At 36.5% G+C, this 18,323-nt stretch overlaps 1 protein-coding gene across 1 annotated transcript in view; it reads left to right on the forward strand.

The window, feature by feature from the left end:
- The window catches only part of LOC127635208 (phosphatidylinositol 3,4,5-trisphosphate-dependent Rac exchanger 2 protein-like), a 155,810-nt gene that overhangs the window by 32,216 nt on the left and 105,271 nt on the right, over positions 1–18,323 (forward strand). The window contains exons 3-9 of the mRNA XM_052115078.1: positions 2,239–2,361; positions 3,812–3,916; positions 6,222–6,323; positions 7,571–7,732; positions 14,439–14,572; positions 14,698–14,801; positions 17,240–17,389. Of these exons, the coding sequence (XP_051971038.1) occupies positions 2,239–2,361; positions 3,812–3,916; positions 6,222–6,323; positions 7,571–7,732; positions 14,439–14,572; positions 14,698–14,801; positions 17,240–17,389 (880 nt within the window). The remainder of the gene's footprint in view (positions 1–2,238; positions 2,362–3,811; positions 3,917–6,221; positions 6,324–7,570; positions 7,733–14,438; positions 14,573–14,697; positions 14,802–17,239; positions 17,390–18,323) is intronic.

The following is an 18,323-nucleotide window of genomic DNA, read 5'->3' on the forward strand; positions in this document are numbered from 1 at the left end:
TAATCAAGCTTGAAATCATGATTGTGCCTAGATGCAATGGCAAGATGAACAGTGAAAAAGGCCAAAACATACTCTATGAAAGTATGTGAGTTCAGCAGTGTTGTGTAAAATTCAGAATTTCAGAATTAAATCCCTTTCAATTCATGAGTTGGAATTTGTATTGATTTGGTCACACCCCACAAGATCTTGAAGTAGAATTTGACTTGGAATGATAGGAAGTGGAATTTACTGAAATTCAAAGAAATTCAACACAGTCACACTACACAATTTCATTAGTCCAAGGCACATTGTGTGACAAAAAATTACATTATTTTTTAAAAATGTTTTACCAAGTATGCCTATTTATTCCTTAATATGTAGAAAGAAGTGTTCTTCTACCATGTAAATATATTAAACATAGAGATATAAATTAAATACAAATTTCTAAAGGTAGCAGTTTAAATATTGTTACATTTGTATTATATTATTATTGATTATTAATATTGTAAAAAGTTATGTATGTGTAAAGCTTAAAGAAATAAGTTAACTTGCCATGACTTTACATATTAGCATATATAATTTAGATTATATACATTTTATATATATATATATATATATATATAGAGAGAGAGAGAGAGAGAGAGAGAGAGAGAGAGAGAGTGAGAGTGTGTGGTAATTAATATTATGCCACAAATGCTGTTGAGTGAGTTTACCTTGTATTGAACACAGAATATTCTTTAAACTCGTCAACCTAGTCCTATTATGACAATTGTTTTCCTCATTTATATGGTCTTTAACTGTTCAATGTTCTGAGCATCTCATGTATGTTTCTATTAACATATATTTTATGGCGAGTGATGTGCTTGGTGTCTTAAACTAATAATATCAAATTTGTACTCATCACATGAACACTTATGAGAAAACAAGTATTTTAAAATGGCACACACAGACCTTGACATTTGGTAGCCTACATAAAACATGACAAAGTTAACAATCAACAAATGGGTCATTTTATTAGAGAAACAAACTCATCCAATGAGATGAGCAACAATGTGAATAAAACCAAGAGCCAAACAATGCAACCATATCATTCATGACCAAGTGTATGCTGGAAAGAGGGTAAATGGGACTGAACCACATAAACATTTTTATTGGCCAATTTGAACTGAAATAAGTGCATTAGTCCAACTCGCCGATGTGCTTGTTGGTTCGACTAAGTATGTTGTAATAATCCAATTCGATTTGCAATTCTACATCCTTTTTGCTACCACAATTCAAATTCACTCTCAAACGTCTGTGCCATTAAACAGGATGTTTAATATTCTGGTAAGTTGCTATAAATATATATTGAATTTTATTTACTTGCTCAACAATATTCTCTTCCAGCTTTTGCTCTGCCATGACAATAGTTGAGTTGAAAAAGAAAACTCACCATAGAAGCAGACAGTTCACACTAATCTCACTTTAGGCCCCCCTGCGGCAGCGTTGAGAATGCAACAACTAGTTGCACCATGTCATGATGCGTGAAATCGAGCCTGCGTTGCAAGATGTGTCTGCGTTTACATACTTGTGTTGAATACGTTTCAGCTCTTACATTTTGGTTTGTTCTCAACCAAAACCGATTTGATCGCTTCATCATCAATGGCTGACCTTATGTTGCCTTTATGTCCTTTTAGGAGCTTGAAAATTCTGTCACCAATTATTGGTATAATATTTACATCATATCTCCATTAGAATATCTTTGTTTGTGTTCTGCAGAAGAAAGAAAGTCATACAAGTTTGAAATGACATATGGATGAATAAATGATGAGAGAATTATAATTTTTGTATGAACTTTAAGGAAAAGCAGCATGGATGCAGGGAACAGCTATAAATACAGTATATTTACAATGTAGCTGCATGACAGTAAACCCATTGCATTTTCAGTGCTGTAGTGCAAATATCTGGGGGTATCGGAGTACTTGCTGTCTCTGTCATGTAAACAAGCACATGTTTTATAACATGTCTGAACATCCGTGTTTGAGGAAATGGCGTGCAAGATACTCGCTGGCCCAGGGTCACACAGAGGCCATGGTTATTAAATATCAGCACTGTATTGTATAACACACAGCTGGCCTGCCCACATATACTGTATGTTGTGGAGTTTCTGAGCTGGAGAGTTTTTTTTAATTTCTCCTCAGTATTTGCATCGTTGGTTTTCCGTGATCAGACAATGTCTTTCAGTCAGTATGTCAGTGTATCCACGTGTCCTCCCATCAGGTGCTGTTTTCTAACCTGGAAGAGATCCTGTCAGTGCACAGGGACTTCCTGTCCATGGTGGAGGAGCTGCTGCAGCCCGACCCCAACCCGTATCATGAAGTGGGCGGCTGCTTCCTGCACTTTGTGAGTCTTTTGTCCAATTTCGATCTCTATATCATGCTGTTTTTCTCTATCTGTATTAGACACATACACTCCTCTATAAATACACTAGGGGCAGTTTGGACTCTGCAGTTACGGCTCTTCTTTTCTGACCAGAAGGTCAGGGGTTCAAGCCCCAGCACCGCCAAGATGCCACTGTTGGGCCTTTGAGCAACACCCTTGACCCTGTCTGCTCTAGGGGCATGGCTGACCCTTTGCTCTGACCCTAGCTTAGCTTGGATATGTGAAAAAAAAATAGAATTTCACTGCATATGTGTGAAAAAATAAAGGGTTCTTCTAAATATTTTTTTTTCAAAGGAGCTTATTATTGAATTATATGATTTTTATTGGACTGTAAAATTAACAATTATATTTAGCAAAGAATGCAGGGATATGCAAATTATTATTTATTTTTATGTTATTATTTGCAATTAAGTTGATAAAGAAATCAATATATCTTGAAATTAATTTCATTATTATTTTGAATTGATTGACAGCCCTTGATTTAATTATAACTAAATAGTCCAGATTGAAATGATCTAATGCATTTCCATTAGCTCCATTGTCCATTCTGGTCTAATAGCTCACAGTGATCAAAATGTATTTTATGAGTGTCTTACATTACATGGTTTTCTCTGTCATCCTCTTTCTACTGTAACATGCACAGTAAGCATTTAAAAAATGTTTGATGATGTGCAGCTATTCATTTTTAGCTGGTACAGAATATTTTAAGGCTTAATTGTAACATTAAACCACATTGTTATTCTATGATAGACTTCCATCAGCGCAGGATGAATGGCCCGTAATAGTAGCATGCACTACTACTGTTAAGATCCACTATAATTTAAAACTCAATGTAGCATGCAATGCTTACAAACCTTTATGACCATGAGCAAGGACCTCATTAGAGGCGTCTTCACTCGCCATAAAGAATGACCCCTCATACAATTTAACCCACAGGGCCAACAGCTTAATTTTCTCACTCACCTTGAATGATTGACCATCCATAATCACAGTCAGAGGTCAGTTCTAGTACTATAGATTATTCGATTTTTAAAGATTATATAACAAAACTCTATATTTCCACTAAAAGTAGGAGTAAGATATAACCTCTACCTTCCTATTCCTGTGGAAGGGACTTATGGCATGTGTTTGTGAGTCTAAAAGGTGTTTTTTTATTTTAGTTTGTGAGAGTTTTGAAGTCGACAGGAGTCTTTGAGTAAGAACATTTTGCTGTCATTTTGGGTTGGAGGCAGTACTTTGTTGCACTAGCATTCGATCCGACAGCCTTCCATCTGCATCTGGGCAAAACCTCAAAGATGGCTGGTTTCTGAGGGGCATGAGGAGTGAAATCTCATAGGCAGCTTCAAAAGAGCTTGCCAGAGCTGGCCTTCTGTATGTGATTCGCTGTCTTTGTGTCTGTGTATCTCCTCAGAGAGGAAGGTTTCAGATTTATGACGAGTACTGTGGGAACCACGAGAAAGCTCAGAGGCTTCTGTTGGAGCTCAATAAGATCAGGACAGTACGCACACTTATGCTGGTAAGATTCTTGTCGCTGCCTCTATCAAACACTACAAAATCCAAAACCTGAACATCTCTCAGATCCCACTAGAGGTCATAATAAAAGTTCTATGCATACACAACCTGCTGGAAACCCCCCAGCTCAAACCAGCTTAAGGTGGCTTGTTGGTCTCAGCTGGTTTAAACTGGTCTTTGGGAGAGTGATTTTGCAGGACACTCTTTCGACTCTACGTAGATCTACACACTTGACATGCTCGTAATACTAAACTCCATCAATCCCTTCATTTGCGTTCGTTTACACAAGATTTAAGAGAATCTGAGATTTTGATGGACATATTTTCCATTTCTGTCCCTGGACTGTGAGCTTGTTATATTAGGGATGAACCCCTTCATTAATGGGCTGGTTCGTGCCAAGGTCAGATCTTACACTGAGGGCCCAGTGGCACGTGTGTAATTCTATATCTTATAAACTCCACTGAAAAATTGGAGCTCCTTGAACTACACAAATTAATTTCCTCTACCCGTGCCGTCAATGCCCTTCAATTCTCATTGTAATGCAATGAAAGCAAGCTCTGACCCCTCTGTTACATTACGGTTTATACACAGTAATGCACATACTTACAGTAGGGTCCAAAAGTCTAATTTCACATTGAAAATCTGCTATTTTTGTGTATGTAAACCTTTAAACAGTTTTGGGAGTTTGAAAAATTTAAAGAAAGAAAAGTAAAATGACCTAAAACGAAGAAGAAATATTTAAGATTTTGTTCTATTTGTAGGCCTGTAATCAAATGTAAGCACATTTGTGACACTGAATATGTTAACTCCTTTGTACAAAAGACAGAAAAAGCCAAGCATTCAGTAACATCACAAGATGGTCTTTGAAACATGTCTTGAGTGCTGTCATTAAAGGGATAGTTCACCCAAAAAGGAAAATTCTCTTATCATTTTTCACCCTCATGCCATCTCAGATGTGAATGATTTTCTTTCTTCTGCTGAACAAATTAAGAATTTTATTAAGAATAATGAAATCTCAGCTCTGTAGGTCCTCATAATGCAAGTGAATGGTGATCATCAGAACTTTGTAGCTCCAAAAATCACAAGGAAACTTAAACGCAATCCAAATGACTACTGTGTTTATATCAAAATCTTCAGAAGTGATATATAATAGTTGTGGGAGAGAAACAGAACAATATTTTAGTCATTTTGTACTCTAAATCTCCACTTTAACTTTCAGTTTCAGATGCGAAAGTGAAACTAAACAGGCACCACATGTGACTTTCAGATGTAAAAGTGGATATTTAGAGTAAATAAAGGACTTAAATATTAATCTGTTTCTAACCCACACCTATAATATCGCTTCTGAAGATATGGATTTAACCACTGGAGTCTGTTATGTATTGCTTCTCAGTTTCCTTTATGTGATTTTTGGAGCTACAAAGGTCTGATCACCATTCACTTACATGTGAATCGTAAAAAAACAAAAAAGAATGTGAAATTGAAAGGGGACTCTGACAGTAAAAAAGTACTTAAATATTTATCTGTTTCTCACCCACATCATATCGCTTCTGAAGACATGGATTTAAACACTAGAATCATATGGATTACTTTTATGCTGCATTTATGTGCTTTTGGAACTTCAGAATTTTAGTACCCATTCACTTGTATTGTGAGGACCTAAAGAGCTGAATTGTTTTCGTAAAAATCTTTGTTTGTGTCCTGCTGAAGAAAGAAAGGCATACAGAGTGAAGAAAGCAAGTCATACACCATCTGTAAGGGTGAGTAAATAATGAGAAACTTTCAATTTTTGGGTGAACTATCCCTTTAAAGCAATTTTAGTGGTCTCAGAATGTTTTTTTTTTGCTATATATAGTAAAACAAGCTGCCCTCTTTCATTTCTAAAGCTTTATGTTGTTTGTCTACACATCAACATCATCTTGCATTTTATCAAAAACCTATTTAAGCTTTTTCTGAATGCATTCTATGCTTCATAAATTAAGATAAATGAAGACATTAAGACAAAATTAGAAACACAATCACTGATGTACTTGACAGAAAAGGATAATGTTGGCAATCTATATGGTGGGATTGCGGGTACTCTTTGATTTACTGCTTTGTAAGTCATGCTGGGGTAGCCATATGACCCTAATTTAATTTGATTTAATGGCAATTTTATGGCCATGACCTTGGGTTGGGCTTCATGCCATTGTGTCAGCCTTGTGAGATTCCCAATGTAGCCCACCATTAAGAAGCGTTAGTTAAGATAGCAAACTGTCTTTTTAAATTGATTTTCTTTTATGACTTTGTGTGCTTGTTTACCTCATAAGAACTGCATGTTGCTGGGCGGCCGGAAGAACACAGAGGTTCCTTTGGAAGGTTATCTGGTTGCACCCATCCAGAGGATCTGCAAATACCCTTTACTACTGAGAGTGAGTACATTTTACAGTGTATTTCTAGAGTGGAATATTAGTGTCCTGCTTGCTAAACAGAACAGTACGATACAGTCTGCATTATGCAACAATGAACATTTCAACGTTGTCACAAGATGTAATCATTTTGCATGTTTAATTCAGCTAATGGCATCCAGTTATGATTGGAAATAAAAGTTCTTTAATTTAAAAAGAACACACCCTGCTGGGAAAACCCCCCAGCTCAAACCAGCTTAAGGTGGCTTGTTGGCCTCAGCTGGTTTAAACTGGTCTTTAGGAGAGAGATTTTACAGGACACTCTTTCGACTCTACGTAGATCTACACACTTTACATGCTTGTAATACTAAACTCCATCAATCCCTTCATTTGCGTTCGTTTACACAAGATTCAAGAGAATCTGAGATTTTGATGGACATATTTTCCATTTTCCGAAAGCACTGTATGAAACAACATACATAGAACAATGCTTGAAACTGTAATGAAACTTGCTTCATTTTGTCTCATTCGCCCTTCTATGACCCCTTTTTCCATCTTTGACATTGCCACCCTTAAGGTTCATTTACAAATCAATAAAACACTAACACTACTTTTGGTGTAATGTCAGAGTGTGTTACAAACTGCATTGTAGATTTTGTTGGAAAATCAACAACAATCTTTACGAGCCATTTTTGAAAATCTGAGTTTCATCTTTTGCCAAACTCATTGCTAATGTTTCGTGGTTGCTCTTGAACCGAAAAAATAAGAAAAACAAACACCCACAATCACTAGTTCAAGAAATTACACCATAAGTTCTGGAATATTCACTGAGCTTCTCACAGCCGGAGCCCTTCGCCACAGCCCCTCTTGCAAAATACCAGAGATAGGCATCTGTGGTTGCTCAGATGTCTTACAAATTTAAATGTGAGTGGCAGCCTTAAACTGATAAGGCAGAAACCTTGTGTTTACACTTGGGTTAGAGATTAGCATCTTCCTCAGCAGACCCCGTCATGAAGAGAGGTTATTAAGCATGTTGTGCAAATCTAAAAACACAATTTAAACCTAGAAAAACCTGCAAAAATGGAGTTGGCATAGTATTTTTGTTGTTGTTTCCATTAGTCAGTGTCAAGTTTTGGTTAAAAGTTACTTTTACTTCATAAATATGCTGGTTCAATGTAGGAGTGTATTATATAACACTAATTATACCACTTTTTAATTGTGGAAACCATGAAATGTATTGCATAATCTTTGTGTTTTGGGTGAATCTCTAGGAGCTGCTGAAAAGAACCCCAAAGAAACACAAGGACTTCTCTCTGGTGCAGGAGTCACTGCAGGTGATGAAAGCTGTCTGCTCCAGTATCAATGAGGCTAAAAGACAGATGGAAAAACTGGAGGTGCTGGAAGAGTGGCAGTCTCATATTGAGGGCTGGGAGGTATACACAAACACGCTTTCATTGTATGCACACCTATTTTTATTGTTGATAAATTAAGCTAATTATAATGACTAACTAGTACACTAACTAGCCGTTTACTAGCCACACTGTAAAAATGTTAGTGAGTTTACAGTAAATTGTTGGCTTCTAGTTGCATGACGTTCGCAGAATATTTTACAGTAGTTTCTACAATTTATTACAATTAAAATACAACTATATACTGTGACTTTGCAGTGAACAAGGCCATTGATTTACTTGAATTCAGCAGTGTTGTTGTAGGATCTCAATTATTACATTTATAACCTGCAACGTTCGTTAATTGTCACCATTGTTGAGTTTTGGATGCTGTGTTTATATCTGTGCATGCTTGGTTGACAAGTCCCACCAAAAGTTCACGAGAGATAAAAGTAATCCTGTCGTTGCATGCATTCTTTCCTCATTATTTAGAACAATAAGATTGCGTCACTTTTAATTGCACCAAATAGTGGTGATTTTCAAGCACTAAATTAAACTGATATATTCCATGCATCTTAATGCAATGTATTGTGTTCTTAAACACAATTGCATCAGCCCACAAAGCAGTGTGATATTATTTATATATAGCCTATATATTTTACAGTAGTTTGTTGTGTTATGTCAGAAAATGATTAAGCCTGCATTAATTTTACAATAATATTCTGAATACAGTATTTTATTGTGCAGGTTTGACACTATGAAGCAACAATCTTTTGTACTAACGGCACATCATTTTGTCGGTCACTTGGTTGCTATTTCTGTGGCTAGGTAGGCCTGCTCTCAGTAAATCTCATTGGTCCAAAATAACAGTATATTAAACATCAAATACTGTATATTATGAAAGGCAAATATTGTGTTTCGTTGTACTGCATTTTCACTTTCAGCCCCTGGAAAATTGGACACTGTGTAATCCTAATCCTAAACTTTTGTCATTTGTACATGTGATATATAAAAACAAAGACAGTGGGTTTTAATCCTTTTTGACTCCAATGCCCAACATTGTCCAAGGCAATGGTCAAAGTTAGCATTTTATACACTGAAAATAAGAGTGTTTCTAGACTAAAATACATTTTAGTGGTTAATTTTGAGACTCCAGAAGATTCAAGAACTGTATGTTCTTCAGTAAAAACCAACTAGTTACACTAAGACAGTAAGAAGTATGTCACTTTACATGTTGTACATTTAGATTATTACTTATTTGTAATATAATTTTTATGTGACCCCTTTGGATGTTAGCTGAGGCTCCCCTAGTGATCCCTGGCCTACAAAATTTGCCCCATGTTTTTTTGAGGATATACTGTCCTTACAGGAACATATGGTCCCTCAAACACTAAACACACACACACACACACACACACACACACACACACACACACACACACACACACACACACACACACACACACACACACTTGGCTCATCCATCTAACTGCATCCGACTTCTTCATCTGTAGTTCTTCTATTTACGTAGTTATCTTGACGTCAAAGAATGAGTTGTGCCGTCACCCACCTACAAACCTCTGTTCTTCATCTTGCCTGTGTCTTTGATGTAAATGACTGAAACTTTTAAATCTTAAATCTCAAGACCTAATTAAACTTGATGCTTTTGTCCCAACCTCTCCTTCCGCCCTCTATCTCAGCTGTGTGCTCTTTAGACTATGCCAGCACTGTCTGCTTTCTGCATCAATGCCTTTAATTAGACCTACTTTGTTTAATAGCAGCCGTTTGACAATATCACAAGATTAAGTCGCCTATTATTCATATTCAGATGTCTGATTAGAGCAGAAATACTTTCTCGTGTGCTTTATAACTAACAACAAACTATATCCAATATGCAGACATGTTCTGCCCCCATTGCATTTTTCAAATAAAAAGGCAAACATGTGACCCATCAAATAAGCATTGCAGTCGATTGCAGTTCGAAACTAATTTATCTTCCAGACTTCCCCCTTCATAACGTGTGACTGGGCATGGGGCTGTCGGCCAAGGATTACAATGCCAGTGATTGTGTGGACAATGTGGGTTTTGAGATTTGACTTTATGTAACGCACCCTGACAGTGAGGTTTTCTGTGAGTTGGGTTGTTGATGGCTTTGGGGAAAGAAAGAGGTGAAAGAAAAGAACTTACACTCGTTAGTCAACAAGATCAGAAACTACAGCATGACCCATGAAATAGTTTAGAGAATAGGGTGACTGACATTCTGTAGTTTTAAAAGAATAGTTCACTCTGTCATACCTTTATTTAACATATGTCCATTAAAGCATCTTTCTTTGTGTCCTGCCGAAGAAAGAAAGTCATACGAGTTTGAGACAGCATAAGAGAATTATACAATTTGAGTGAACTATTCCTGTAAGTAAGGAATAATTGATGACAAATCATTAAATTATTGAAAATGAATGCATACCCACACTCAAAAAAATATTTTAGCCTATTTTTAAGATGTATCCATTTCAATTGAATAACACATTTCCATCTAATTGAATTGTCAAAATAAAATGTACAAATCTTACAAAATGCAAGTTTCATTAATTACATTTCCTTCAAGACTATTCAATTCAATTAGATGGAAATTTGTTATTAAATTGAAGTGGATACATCTTGAAAATAGGCTAAGATATTTTTTTTAGTCCAAGGTGGTAATGTGGCCATAACATACTGTAAACTGGATATTCATTCATGTATGATTGAATAATAGTTGATCATTTATTGGAGTAAATTATTACACTTATGCCATTTCTTATTTCAATAATTTCTTCAGGTTTTGTTCCTTACACCATGCTTTAAACTTCTTGCTTAGAAACAGGCTAAGCCGTTGTTACTAATTTGAGTTATCCAAGCCACCGTTACTAATTCGAAAGCATTTAGAGCTTGTAACTTAAAAAAGCAGTTGTAGAAAGGGGCCATTCACTTCAAACATGGTTTGGCGTCCATCTGTGCTGTTTTTCAATTGTAAATGTGCTAGATGGATGTCTTATACCGTAGCCCAGCATCTCACAGTTTTTTCAGCGTCTTGTGCAGGAGTGCCATGTTTTTTAAGATTTCAGGCTAAAAACAACTGGCACTTTTTAACACCTGCGTTGTGTTATATTCATTGCGCTTCATCATGCTGGATCCCTGTAGCTCAACTGGAAGAGCATGGGGCTAGCAATGCCACTATCAGGTTCGATTCCCAGAGTAAACAAAAAATAATCAAACGTATCTTAAATGCATTGTAAGATGCTTTGTATAAAAGCATCTGCCTAAATGTAAATCTTGCTTTTTTTTAGCACACAAACAGGTTCTTTTATATTCGTTGCACCACAGTGAACTCGTTCTGTCTGTTTTTTCCAGCATCTAGTGCAGGAGTTTGCTTTTTGTTTAGACACCATGTCAGCTTAAAAAGAACTTCAACTTTCAAAAGTGCATCTTGAGGCATTTACGCTGTATTATATGTATTGCGCTGTATCTAGCTTTTACACTTTTGTTTATATTTGTATATAAAAAAAACATCAGCTGAATGGCTGATTGATATGGATGTGCAATATGGTCAATAAACCTGAAACTACTCCACAGCAGTGCAGTTTCTTTTAAAGAAGATTTTGATAAATTAATCAACACCTTGATAAATTTTTCAACAAATCAGAATCCAGCATTCAGAAGTGCTGTGGTATAAATGATCATATTTGTTTATCGAGTTAAACAGAGTCAAAATGTCTGGGTTTTGTTAGCGTGGGTGGTGTTGCTGATGAAGTTCTGGTTCTAATGGGACACTGCGGTAGGTGTGAGCCACTTTGGCACAATGGCACTAGACAGAGTTTATGCTTGTGGTTAGCGTGTTAGCCACGAATGACTCTCTGCTGAGTCTCTCTCACATCCAACCTTGTATCTCTCAGATTCTGCTCAGTCATGTCTTTTCAGCCTTCACAATGTCTGATCTCACTATGAAAAGACCACAGCAAGCTATAGATCCATTTTGGGCCATGTTTTGCAGGTGACTCATGTGATCAGAAATGTATGCTTCCATCCTTTGAGCTTATTTGCACATCTGTGCAATGAGCTGCCGGGTGTTCACAAATGCATGCAAATCTGGATGTATCTGTTATTTTCTAAGCAGTTCTAATAAGTTGTATTGTCACTTGTTTGCAGATGTTGACGCAATGACTATTTTTAAACATGGTTAAAAATAAGGGAATCTTCGCATTTATACGCAGCAGCCTTGCACGTGTCCTTGTGCTTTAAGAAGAAATTTTGCAAAACAAAGGCCATGTTGTTTTAGTGTTCAGAGTGCGAGTTGAAATGATCCCAGACAGATTTCTCTGTCCACATCAACCATTGTAAAAACATACCACAGAATGAAAAACATGCGGTCAGATTTTTATGAGGGAAATATAGTGTTTTATAAAAGACAGACATGGGTTTAGAAAATTATGTTGACTGAATTTTGGTTTAAGATCTACAATTTCCCTGGAAGATTGTTTCTGTCTGCAATACATTTCTGAGCAGTCACACCCATCTTGTAGGCGAGAAATTATATACATTTGGTCTATGAGGCAAGAGCTGTCACATAAGTTTTGCGGAGGACTGCAATGAATATTCTGGGGAAATTTCTGTGCTCCAGTTAGTGGCAAGTACTGGAGTCCAGGTTTTCATCAAAAACAGCATTTATGAAGTACAGAATGACCTTTTGGAAGCAGTTCCCAAATCTGTTTTAGCCGTTTGTGGTTCATTAATGGCCTTTTGCATTCCTCTTACTCACATCCAGGAAACAAAGCCTTTGACAGATAGAGGAACACACATGCACGCACACATTCATGTTGGTTCAGCTATCATTATAAGGACTCTCTATAGACATAATGATTTTATACTGCATGGACTATAGATTCTATCCCCTAAACCTAACCTAACCCACACAAAAAACATTTTTACATTTTCAATAAAACATTGTTTAGTATTTTTAAGTGATTTGAATTATGGGGACACTAGAAAAGTCCTTGTAAACCACTTAAACATGCCCCCCCACACACACACACACAAACACAAATGACATATCAATGGTACATTTATGGTTTAAATGGCCTGTACAGACGATGGCTTGCGCTTTATAGGTTTATGCTTTCCCATATACATATATATTTGAACCTGAAATCATTTTTTCTGGACCACTCACATTGCAGAGAGAGGAAGAGGTTGTCTGTTCTCACAGGGTGTGGGTGGAGATAAAAATTCACTTTTTTCCCACAACAGCATCCAGAGCTGTTGACCTGCAGCACAGCTGTGTGTCCTTCACAGCAGTGGAGCAGTGATAGTGCACTACTGTCTGAACCAAGAACCAAAGTCTGAGCTGACTTAAAGGAATAGTCTACCCAGAAATGAAATTGTTTTTGCATTACCTCAAGCTGCATCATTTCTAAGCTGTTTTGGAACAACATGTTTTTCTTTCTTTCTTGGAACACAAAATAAGGTGTTTTGCATAATGTTTTGGTTGCTCTTTTCTATACAATGACAGTGAATGGGGATGGGGTCTGTAAAAAAAACAAAAAAAACAAAGCACCATAAAAGTAGTTCATTTGATTCATGTGCTATACGTCTTCTAAACCAATCAATAACTTGACTGACTGAAGATAATTCATTATTTGCTGAAAATTGGCCCTTTAGCAGAAGCTCTTAAAATGTAATTTGTGTTCATAAAAATTTAGAGTGTCAAGATGCCTTCGTGAGGTTTACAGGGTTTGCACGGTCAAGGAAAACCTGGAAATGTCAGGTAATTTTAAAACTGTGTTTTCCAGCCCTGGAAATAAAAATGACAAAAAAGCCAAAAGTAAAATAAAAATTAAAAACAAACAAAAAACGAACATTTATTTGTCACAAACACTATGGGATGAATTCACTAAACAGTTGCATCACTTTTTCTCGAAGCGAGATGTTAGGTGTGGGAGAAACAGAGTCCTTTTTTTTTTTACTTTAAATGCTCCTTCCTGGCAGTAGGTGGCGATATACACAAAGAATGCGAATCGCCAAAAACAAAAGAAGAAGAATGCGAAAGTAAAACATTGATTGTAAAAAAGGACTAAAAATCTTTCTCAACCACACTTATCATATCTCTTCAGAGGACATGGATTAATCCACTGGAGTATTATGGACTACTGTTATGCTGACTTGTGTGATTTTTGGAGCTTTCAAATTTTGGCACCCATTCACTTGCATTGTGAAGACCAGCAGAGTATAAATATTCTTCTAAATATCTTGGTTTGTGTTGAGCAGAAGAAAGAATGTCACACATCTGGGATGGCATGAGGCTGAGTGAATGATGAGATCATTTTCATTTTGGGGGGAACTTACTTTAAGAGATGATTCAGGTGTCTGGATCACAGTGATGCTGTACAGAGTGTGAGCGTGATCAAGGATGTCTGCTGCATTTCCGCTATATAGCGCTCAGAATCGTCTGCAAGATCAAAGTTGCGTGTACATTTTGTGGCAGTGTTTGTGCAGTTGGCTGATCTCCATAATTCTTAAGTAAATTGAGGGCTAAATCAGCGCAGATACTTTAGTGGGCACAATTCATTCATCATGAATTCTCCTCTATATTTATGCACTTCGATCTGAAAGCAACTGCCAAGAACAAGTCTTTCATTCTCATGTTCACACAGATTATAGCAACACTGTGATTTGTGTTGAATAGCTTGACTTTTTTGCATTTTTCTTCCTTACTCAGGGTTCCAACATCACAGACAGCTGCACTGAGATGCTCATGCAGGGAGTTCTACTGAAGATCTCTGCTGGGAACATCCAGGAACGCATCTTCTTCCTCTTTGACAACCTGCTGGTGTACTGCAAGAAGAAAAGCAGGTGAGCCTTCACTTTTATCCGTCAGACCCTTCAGCTGCCAGCTGTGGTAGCTCCTAATGGGATGAGAGAAGCTCACAGTGATGTGTAGTTCTTTTGAAAGTCCAGACAGCTGTGTTTTATTGCAGGCGTTTGAAGAACAGTAAAATGGCCACAGAGGGTCCACGATACCTGTTTCGAGGCCGAATCAATACAGAAGTGATGGAGGTGGAGAATGTGGATGATGGAACAGGTGTGTATATTGTATGTAATTGTAAATGCACACTCAGTTGTGTAGTACTAAACCAGGATTATAATTTTTTGGTGAACTACCCCTTTAATAACTCTGAGAACCTGAACTGAGTCTTTTTCGGAAATCCACCGGATTCCTGGAAAATAACTGAATAATCTTCTCTCCCATTGCGCTCATGATGAAATTCTTTCTGAACTGACACAATTTGGGGAAACGGTAATAAATTATGTTTGGATTTATATTTGATGTTCCAGGCTGTATATTTTATTTCCACAGATATGCTTCTAAAATGTGGGCCTAAACATCCAACTTCTTTAGCAGCTAAAGGTAAAAAAAAAAGGCATTTTCTGGGAAAAATTAAAAGCTTTTGGAGCCCATTGACTGGATGAACTCTGAGTGCAGTGTGTCTTGGCTAAGGAAAACCCCTGATTATCAGTTATATTTGTAGAAAGCAATCATTTGCTCTCTGGCGGACTTAATATCTGGCTGCGCTGTAGATGGATGGGTTTCACTCCATGTAATCCAAACAAAGCCTACTCTACCACATTTACTTGTGGGTGTTTTCCTGTTCTCCCCAATGGCTCCATGTGAATTCCAGACATTGGTTATTATTCCCTTATAATAAAAGTAGTTAGGCTAATGGACACGTCCAGTGCATGGCTGTAAAAGTGCTCTCCAGTTCATAAATGTGTTCTGGCTATTGGATTTGCATTTTTTAAATTATTTCTATGAAAGAAAGATTGTTAAGGGAAAAGGATGTGGTGTAATATAGTAATGAACTAAAAAAAATGCAAAGACTAATGAACATGTTTTAAAATAGATCGGGCTTCATATGGAGGTTGAAAGCAATATTAAAATTGATTCAGTTTAATTTTATAAATTGATCAGGATTAAAGGGATAGTTCACCGAAAAATGAAAATCCTCACATCATTTGCTCACCCTCATGCCTTCTACAGAACACAAACTAAGATTTTTAGAAGAATATCTCAGATCTGTAAGTCCATACAATGCAATTGAATGGTGACGAGAACTCAGAATGTCCAAAAAGAACATATAAACAGCATAAAAGTAATCCAAACAACTCCAGTGGTTAAATCCATAGCTTCAGAAACTATGTGATAGTTGTGGGTGAGATCAATATTTAAGTCCTTTTTACTATAAATTCTCTTCCCTGCCCAGTAGGTGGTGATATCCACGAAGAATATGAGTCACCAAAAACAAAAGAAGAAGAATGTGAAAGTGAAAGTGGAGATTTGTAGTAAAAAAAAGACTTAAATATTTATCGTTTTCTCACCCACACCTAAAATATCGCATGAAGACATAGATTGAACCACTTGGGTTGTATGGATAACTTGCTGCCTTTATATTCTTTTTGGACCTTCGTCGTATACATCTGGAATAACATGAGTGTGAGTAAATGATGAGAGAATTTTCATTTTTGTGTGACTATCCCTTTAAAATAACTCAAAATTATGGACAAAATTATTAGTTTTTCAGGCTTTTCAAAATGTTTTGGGAGAACTATACCTTTAATAGCTTTTTTGATGCTTAATAATAAAAAATAAAAACTCAAAATGTATTCAATTGAATCAAAGGAACATACTTTTACCAATCAATATCTGTCTTACATGGGTGATGTACTGAATTGAGAGGATACATCATTGCATTACACAAGCCATTCATGGGGGAAGGAAACACAGGCGCCCAGATTGACTAATTATGGTTTGAAAGAATGGCCCATTTCAAATGCATGAAAAAGAAAATAATGTCTATTTCACCTTATTTGCACTTTGCTGAGATGTTTGTTCACTTATAATTATCACAGTTATACTGTAACAGATCTTGCTTGTATAGCAAATTATGTAGAACTACATTTGGAACAACACAGAAAAGTACTTATCCCGCAAAACGCATGAAAGTTAGGAATCCACAGTTTTGTTTCAAAAAAGCCTCAAAAACGTTCTTAAGGAGATTGTTTTATTTGCCTCTGTGTTGCACACAATCTGAAGACACTGATGCAATCAGTGCTTCAAGATAGTTCTTCGAGATTGTTTCGATAGCATGTTGATTTTTCATGGCCTTGAAATGAGAGCAATCATTGCGCCGTCTGCCTGTGATCTGTTTTGTTTGTTGCCTGTTTCATGTGGAAAAGTGTAATTTGCTCTGAACTCCCATGGGCTGTTCACACTGCTTTGTTTATGGCAGAGAACATTCATTTTGTCATTTGGGCCGCTTTAATTGATAGCCTGGCATACAAATGTTGAGAAAAAGCAGGAATATGATGCAGAGAACATCGCTGGTCGTGCCACATGCAGGCAAAGGGGCCATACAGACGAAAGAAAAGATGTTTTGGAAAATGTGATGAAGTGGCCTGGGAGGGCTATAAAAGTCCTCACTGACGAACAGATATTGATTATTCATCTATGTTTTTTCGCAGCGGATTACCACAGCAGCGGGAACATTGTGAACAACGGCTGGAAGATCCACAACACAGCGAAGAACAAGTGGTTCGTCTGCATGGCGAAGACACCGGAGGAGAAGCAGGAGTGGCTGGAGGCCATTTTGAAAGAGCGGGAAAGACGAAAAAGTAAGTAGTGAAATGAGTAAAGCTGTTGAGATTCAAACAATTTACATTTCAGCTAATTTAGCATATCACAAGTAAACTAAGATTTAATGGTTACTTTATTTTACAGTGATTATATGTAATTACTTAAGTAGTTACTGTATTATAACAATTAAATGCATTTATTTAGCAATTATTTTGTGCAGATACTGTAACAACACTAAAATAAAGTGTTAACTCTATAAAATACTTTTTTTTAAATGGCTTAAAGGAGTTTTCCTTCTTTCAACTAAGGCATAATGTACAGGCTTGTACTGTACATTATGCATGTAGAGCCAGAATATACAGTACTTGCCAAATAAACCAATACATTTACATTTAATATTTGAGTAGATTTTCTTATTATGTGAGAAGGAAGAGACCATAGAGTGCTATGAAATTTTTTTTAAATATACAAATATACAGTTTAGTGGTCACTTTACTAAATACTTGTCATCAGAATGTAACCATTTTATTCCGAAGTATTCCAGAGAGCAGTGTAATGTATTGTATAAGCTATATGCTATATTATATACTGTATACTTTACTATACACTATATACTGTGTACTTTATACATTATACACTATATAATATATCTTTTATACAGTATTTTATTCCATGTACACTGGCGGCCAAAAGTTTGGAATAATGTGCAGATTTTGTTGTTTCGGAAGGAAATTGGTACTTTAATACACCAAAGTGGCATTCAGCTGATCACAATGTATAATCAGGACATTAATGAAGAAACAGCTTTCTCTAGAAACTCGTCAGTTAATCGTTGTTTTGAGGAATGAAGGCTATACAATGCTTGAAATTGCCAAAAAACTGAAGATATCATAGAAAGGTGTGCACTACAGTCTTCAAAGACAAAGGACAACTGGCACTAACAAGGACAGAATGAGATGTGAAAGGCCAGAT

Source organism: Xyrauchen texanus, chromosome 42, assembly GCF_025860055.1.
Source record: "Xyrauchen texanus isolate HMW12.3.18 chromosome 42, RBS_HiC_50CHRs, whole genome shotgun sequence".
Classification (NCBI taxonomy): Eukaryota; Metazoa; Chordata; class Actinopteri; order Cypriniformes; family Catostomidae; genus Xyrauchen; species Xyrauchen texanus.